Source organism: Hemicordylus capensis, chromosome 13, assembly GCF_027244095.1.
Source record: "Hemicordylus capensis ecotype Gifberg chromosome 13, rHemCap1.1.pri, whole genome shotgun sequence".
NCBI lineage: Eukaryota > Metazoa > Chordata > Lepidosauria > Squamata > Cordylidae > Hemicordylus > Hemicordylus capensis.
The window spans coordinates 1,071,923-1,079,448 of NC_069669.1; the positions used below are offsets into that span (position 1 = coordinate 1,071,923).

General features: G+C 51.4%; 1 protein-coding gene across 1 annotated transcript; it reads left to right on the forward strand.

Annotated features, from left to right (window-relative positions):
* The first annotated feature begins 21 nt into the window (after window positions 1–21).
* PGP (phosphoglycolate phosphatase) lies at window positions 22–3,946 on the forward strand. Its single transcript, XM_053275696.1, has 2 exons — window positions 22–975; window positions 2,085–3,946. The coding sequence occupies exons 1-2, from the start codon at window positions 81–83 to the stop codon at window positions 2,408–2,410; spliced, it is 1,221 nt and encodes a 406-aa protein (XP_053131671.1). The 5' UTR covers window positions 22–80; the 3' UTR covers window positions 2,411–3,946.
* Window positions 3,947–7,526: the final 3,580 nt, after the last annotated feature.

The window sequence follows — 7,526 nt, forward strand, 5'->3', positions numbered from 1 at the left end:
CCACCGAGCCCGCGCGGCCAACCCGCGGCCGCAGCGGAAAGGCTCCGTCTCGGCCCAGCCAATGCGGGGAGCGGCGAGCCATGGGCGGAGAGGACGCCCGCCACCCAATCAGAGCACGGCTCAGCGCCGCCTCAGCCAACCCGCGGCCAGGGCGAGCAAGGCGCCGGGCGGAGCCGCGGCTGCCCCCGCCCAATGGACGCCTCCTCGCGGCGCGCCCGCCCCGCCCCTCAGCCAATCGGCGCCGCGTCTCTCCATTTCCACACAGAGGTCGTCTTTCTTCTTCCTCCTCCTCCGTGCGGCGGCGGCAGGAGGCAGCGGCCATGGCGCAGGCGAAGCAGTGCCGGCGGCTGGAGCCGGGGCTGGCGCGCTCGGTGCTGGCGGGCGTGGAGGCGGTGCTCTTCGACTGCGACGGGGTCCTGTGGCGGGGCGAGGCGGCGGTGCCGGGGGCGGCCGAGGCGCTGGGCCGGCTGGCGGCCGAGGGCGGGGCGGAGGGGGGCCGGCGGCGGCTGCTCTGCTACGTCACCAACAACTCCTCGCGCACGCGCGGTGCCTACGTGGAGAAGCTGCGGCGCCTGGGCTTCCCGCCCGCCGAGCCGCGCCAGGTCTTCGGCTCCGCCTACTGCGCCGCCCGCTACCTGCGCCGCGCCCTGCCGCCCGGGGCCGCCGCCTACGTGCTGGGCGGGGCCGCGCTCAGCGCCGAGCTGGAGGCCGCCGGCGTGGCCCACCTGGGCGCGGGGCCCGAGGCCGCCGCCGCCGCCCCGGAGCAGGAAGCCTCCGCCGCCCAGCCGCCGCCGGGCTCCCGCGCCCCGCTCGACCCCTCCGTCCGCGCCGTGCTGGTGGGCTACGACGAGCACTTCAGTTACGCCAAGCTCTGCCTGGCCCTGCGCTACCTGCTGCGCGGCGACGGGGACTGCCTGCTGGTGGGCACCAACCGCGACCACCGCCTGCCCCTCGAGGGCGGCAGCGCCGTGCCTGGTACGACCGGCGAGCCGCGGGGGGGAGGCCTGTAGCCGCAGCAGCAGCACCAGCCGGCCGTTCGTCAGGTTGGGGGGCGCCGTCAGCGCTGCCTGACAGGTAGCCGGCCTGCGGGCAGCGCAGCTCTTGGACCGGGCTTGAGAGCTGCCCTGCCTGCAGACTGGCCCTTGGCCAGGGATTGCTGCGCAGCCTGGCCATTCGTCAGGTAGAGCCAAGCCAGTAAGGCAGCCCATCTCTCCACTGGGATTGCTGGCAGGGCTAGGCGAGGCCTGTCTTGTGTCTGAGCTGCTGTCCAGTGCCTAATCCTTTAAAAGGGACACATCTTGCAACTAAACAAAACATCGTGTTCTCCACCCTAGGAGCTTGGCCTAAGGCACTCTTTATGGTTACTATAGAGAGGTCTTTGTCTCTGTGCCGCACCTTCCTACTCTTTTCAGCCTTTGCCATGCACTGTGAGGTGGCACCCTGTGCCAGTGTTAAGCTGTGGGGCAGCTCAGTTCATACCCTCTTGCCCTCTAGGAGCCCTTGCCTGATGCATGTAGTACATGGGCAGTTCCATAAGTAAGCTTGGCAGCTGGCCTGGTCTACCAGCAGCATCTGCAAAAAAGCAAGGAAAACTGCCATAGCAGCTGCAGGGATAGAAGCACAGGTTGGGGCAGGGGGGATACTTGAAGTAGCTAGGTGCAGGTAGCATAGCATAGGAAGCTGCCTTGTACCGAGTCAGACCATTGGTCCATCTAGCTCAGGATTGTCTGCCCAGACTGGCAGTGGCTTCTACGAGGTTGCAGGCAGGAATCTCTCTCAACTCTATCTTAGGGGTGCTGCCAGGGAGGGGACTTGGAGCCTTCTGCATGCAAGCATGCAAATGCCCTTCCAGAACGGCCCCATCCATCTTCCAGTGCTCACACCTGTCTCCCATTCCAATGACTTTCTTCTAGGATGTTGCTCCGCAGGAGTTCCCCTGGCAAAGCTGGCCTCTCCCGGCTGCTGTTGCTATGCTTTGACAGAACCTTAAGATGAGTGTTAGGACTGGCCTGCAGTGGCCTGTCAGTGCTGCACCTGGCTCCCAGCATAGCCCGCTGATTGCTTCGCTTCTCTCCTCTCCTCAGGCACTGGCTGTCTCGTCAAGGCTGTGGAGACGGCTGCAGAGCGTGAGGCGTTCATCATTGGCAAGCCAAGCGACTACATCTTTGAGTGTGTGGCTAATGAATTCAACATCGACCCTGCTCGCACCATCATGGTTGGGGACCGCCTGGACACAGACATCCTCATGGGCAACAACTGTGGCCTGAAGACTCTTCTCACCCTCACAGGGGTCACCACACTGGAGGAAGTCAAAGACCACTTGAAGAGCGACTGTCCTAAGCGGAAAAACCTGGTCCCCGATTACTATGTTGATAGCATAGCTGATCTTCTCCCTGCCCTCCAGGATTAAAAAAGGGGAAATTTCCACTTTTAAAAGGTATATCCTCGCCCCGTCCCTTGCTCTCTGCCCTCAGTGACTTGAGGCTGGTACTCTCCCCTCAGTTACTGCAATGCACACAATTGCTGCTTGCAACTTAAGATGCTTTTAGTGCATAACTTTCAATTTGAGTTCTCTGTTTACAAATTTCTCTAAAATGCACTTTGGAACAAAGAGGGAAAGTGTGTTGTGTCGGTCAGCTTTCAGATGTTGAAAAGCGTCAAGTTTGTCTTAAAAGTGTCTGCAGTGTTAAGGCATCAGGGTAGAGGCTTGCTCAGCTGGCTTGAAGAGGATTGGGTAGGCTTCTGGGAAAACCTTGCACTGTGGTCTTATGTGGAGACTGCCAGCCAGTCTTTGGAAATTCAGGGAATTGAGCAGTTTGAGGGCTGTCCCTCTTTTCTGATCTCTAGAACTTGACTCTAAGTTTGTTTTGATGCTTACTCAGGTCCCAGTTTAGACAGCCTGATTCAGGTGTGATTTCAGGGGAAAGGAAGCCTCTTGCATGTACAGTAGTGTCATTGTTACATCCCCACCATACTTTACTCAATGTGCAAAATATGAACAATGCTGTTGTGTTCCATTTCCTCCAAGATAATAGATGTTTGTATATAGTGATGTGAAGAACATCAGATGTCTATTTTAAAAGTTAACTTTAATATATTAAAAATGGGTCTTATTGGTCAGGAGGAAAGAGGAGAGGGAATAGTGCTCCATTGGTTGCTAAAAACCTTCCTTACACTGTTCATTACACACCACAGCAGTATCTGTACAATCTGCGAGACTAAGCGCCATTTTAAATAAAAAGCTGGGTTATTTGAGGACTCCAAAGTTGTGTTATGCATAAATGTCCAGACACAACCTGCCACGCTAGTCTGCAGTCTTGCTGAAGGTGCTAGATCCTAGATGCAAGAGTGAGCTACTTGTAGAAGGGATCCTAGGCCATACAACGTAGGGATCCTTTTGCCACTACAGTAACTTGCCCAGTGCTTCCAGGTTAAAATCTTCCTTATGGGTGGGAGCCCCTAAGAAAACCCACCCTTGTGTGGTGGGAGTACCCAAGAAAAGTCCTTTGCAGACCTGCCTTGGGTGCAGCTGAGAGGCACAAGCCATTTCACTTTGCAGTCTTGTGGTAAACATGATACATTGCACTTTTCAGATGCCTATGTGGCTTTGGTCTTGTGGCACTAATGTCAAACTATGTAACATCTCAAGAAATGTAATTAAAAATTTTGCAATCAAAAGAGGACACTTTGTTTTGCCTTTCAAAAGTAGCCAAAATGTCTCTAACCATGTATGGCAGATAATGCTTCCTCTGTCACAGACACTTGAAACTTGTATTCACTTGCCACTTTTTCATGTAGCAATAATTGTGTTGTCAACAGTGGAGGATGCTTCATGTTTATTAATTAGTGTCAACATTCACACTTCTTTAGAAATGCTAAAGGTGCCCAATTACTATTTTTTTTCCTTTCCTTGTAATCTGTCTCCAAATAAAACTTTTTTTCCTTTGTTAGGCTTACAAAGTGCCATTTGTAAGTGTAATGGTTCTTCCCCGCCACCACACACACACACCTTTGGTAATGCAAACTGTCCATTTCTCTTTGGAATGACTTGAAAATAACATGATGTCCTTTTCCTGGGACTTCTGCTTATGCAATTCTGTGGCGTTTCAGGAATGTGTTGTGTATGATAAATGTCGTGGAGACCCTTTGGGCAGCTGCTTAGGCTTCCCTGCCACACAGCACAGTCCAATACCTCTTTTCACTGTGTCTGCCCTTGTTGTGAAACTCGGCTGGCGAAAGACCAAGATGTCTCTTAAAAGCAGTTGAGAACTTCAGTCCTGAATTTGAGTCACATTATTAAACAGAACTCTTGCTGATTTGGTGTCTTTGTCATCTTTTAATTTTACACCTTTTATTTGTTTTTTATTTAGTGCATTTATATACCGCCCTATAAAAAAGTCCCTGGGCAGTTCACAATATAAAAACCATTAAAACATTAATATAATTAAAACAATTTAAAATGCAGTAGAAGCTCTAAAAACTGAAACGTTAAAACTATAGCCTGACTAAACAAGTCTGTTTTTAGTTCCTTCTTTAAAACATTCAGAGAAGGGGAAACTAATTTCATTAGGAGTTTTGTCAAGTCTTATTGGTGTACATCTCAACTAATCTATAAAAGAATCCTTTCCCTTGTTTTCTAATCTGTGTCCGAGTCCTTGCATTTCTCTCAGAAAATCAGTGATAGGGGCCTGTGAAGTGAAAGGTGTAGTGTGTCACTGGATTGAACAGGCAAGGGAGAAGAGTTGCATTGAAATTGAGAGTTCATTCACGATTGCAAAATAACATTTTTGGGTGTTTGGCTAATGTAGGGTTAAAGCAAACTGCTTCTATGGGAACGAAATGCTACTGGTTTCTATATTGCTGGATTTGAGACAGTTTATAGTCTTTAGAAATGATCATATAACTAACTGCCTCTTCAACCCAGACAAAATAAATCATAATGAAACATATAACTAAAAACAAAAAAAGCTTTAAATCAGTTTAATCCTATTCAGTCATCAATTTCATTTGATGGAATGGTGGCACCTGCCTCCTCCCCTCTTTGTAGTGATTTGAAAACAGCACTCTGAGGACTTCTATCTCTCTGCCTTCAGAGCTGCTGCCAGGGAGCCAATACAGAGCAGGCAGGATTAGGCAATGAGAGAAAAGCCCCTGGAATGACTGACATCTTGAGCCCTGTGAGGCATTTCCCCAGGAGCTGACCTATGAGTGGGTCATCACCAAAGCGGGGTTGCCCCTTCCACCTTTTAGGAGGAGACCTCTGTGAACAGGGCAAAGAGTCAGAAGCAAAACGAGTTGACCAGGAATGTTCTCTCTAAGATGAATCAAGTGCTGCAGAAGAAGGAAGTGACAAATAGTTGCAATGTTTTTAGTGACACTGTAAGGTGCTGGAGAGCACAAGGGAAGGCATGTGGGAGCTCAAACTTGGGCATGAATGTTGTTGCACGTGAACTGAGCCGAAATGTTGCTGCCTCTTTCTCGGTTTCTCACAAGGGGACTCGCATTCAGCAAAGTCCTGTGACGGACCTCCTTGTAGTAGTGGGAAGGGTAGAACAGGCTTGTTCAGGCCATTGACTTGAACAAACCCATTGAGTCAGGGCACAAAATTCTCCTCTGAAAAGGAATCTCTTCCTCCTCTTCCTGCGCTGCAACTTTCCTTAAAGAACTTTCTGCCCTGCCCTTGTGTTCAGGGACACATCAGCAAGCTGATGCTCCAGTTTGCCCTTCGCTGTTCAGGGGCATGAAAAGGCTTTTTGGCCAGAGCAGGCTGGGTGCTATTCTGGCTGTGTCATTGCCACAGGAAAATGTGCCCAGCTTTCATCTTGCACCATGAAATGCACAAATGAGCTTGCTGGAGTCTGAGAATGAGCATGTTAGCATAAAAGCATTCTTCTCCCCCTCCTTTTCCAAAGGGTTCCAAGAAACTGAATGGGAAGATGGTGTGATCTCTTGCCAGGCAAAATACCTTGGAACTGAGGGAGGGCAGGTGCTTCATAAAAGGATGAAAAGCCACGATGACAAGTTGCCCTCTGAGCCTTGTTGTCCCAGATCTTAGGACAGTCGTGCTGTGGACATTCCTGAGGCCGCTGGACAGCAGAGTGCTGTGGGACCAGATGAGCTGGACCAGGGCCTCTGCATCTCCACCCGGCAAGTTGGCACAGCTCCTAACGCAGAGCTGTCCTTTCAGCGGACCTTGCTGTGCTTCACTAAGTGGAGCTGGCTTGGACGGAGCTATGTGTCTGCAGCAGAAGTGACCAGGAATTCCTTGCCGTCCTAGATACATCGCAGAGTTGTATGCACTTCGGAGGGTTGGATGTGTTGATTGGTCTAATGGTGCAAAATTCTGGGATGTCTAAAGTACTTGCAGGCTATTGAGAGGCAATAGCTCCTTCCTTCGTGAATCTATTCTCCTTCAGTTTTGCATCCTAAGTGCTAATATATAGCCTCCTTTTCAGGATCAATCTGCTGTGCTCCTCCTTTGAAAAATGAAAACGGGTCGTGTCCAGCTGAAATCCGTATCGGTCTGCTTTTTAAACCTGGATCTTCCACAGTTTATTTGGCAAATTTATATACCACCCTCTACCGAAGTCTCTAGGCAATTTACAACAACACAACATTTTTTTTTTACCACATACATAAAATTTAAAGTTAATCAATAGAATTCAGCTAAAAAGCCTGGCTGAAGAGATGTGTCTTCAGCTGTTTCCTAAAAGTCAGCCGGGATGGGGCAGCTCTGACCTCGGCAGGAGGTGGTGTTCCACAGCTCTGGGGCCACTACAGAGAAGTCTCGCCTCAAATGAGCTGGTAGCACCCTCAGACAAACCTCCCCTGAGGATCTCAATAGGGGGCGGGGTTCGTTTTAAAGACGTCTTTATGCTTTGAGACACATTTCTTATTCTTTCTTTTTTAAATGGTCAGATGCCTTACTGGCAGTTCATAGGAGCTGATAAGAGGGCTTATTTGGTTGAGGGCCGCCATATTGTGGCCATATGGAGTATTTCTTTGCTGGCCTTCATACGCTCAACCTGGCAGGTGTGAAACCCGGGTAGCTCTCGGTGGGCAGCTGGACTGAGCCCACTGAAGCTGGTAGAGGCCTCCCCTCCCCATCACCTTGGCTGTATCGGATCTCGGGCAGGCAGCCAGCCACTCTCCTCCTCACTTCCTCCCCCACAACCAGAGAGCTACCTGACCACACTGCAGGCCGTTGCCAGCCTGTGGGCTCCTGCACAAAGCCCCCCATTGTGTTCCTTGTGAATGCTTTGGCTGTCTCACACGGAAGGATAGGAAAAGCGCCCCCGCACCCACGACAGCATCCCTCGGCAGCCCCCCTTCCCTCCCCCCACGGAGAGGGAGTCTAGAGTTTCACCTCCACGTGTCTGTCTCCAAGTTGAGGTGCCAGGGTGGGCAGTTTACCTGGCCCTGATGGGCACCTTCTCAGGTTTCCAGCCGGATCCGGAGGGCTCTGGTCATGCACAGGCTCGACATTGTCAGAAGATCGTGTCGCAGGAGCAAGGGTTGCCTCCGGA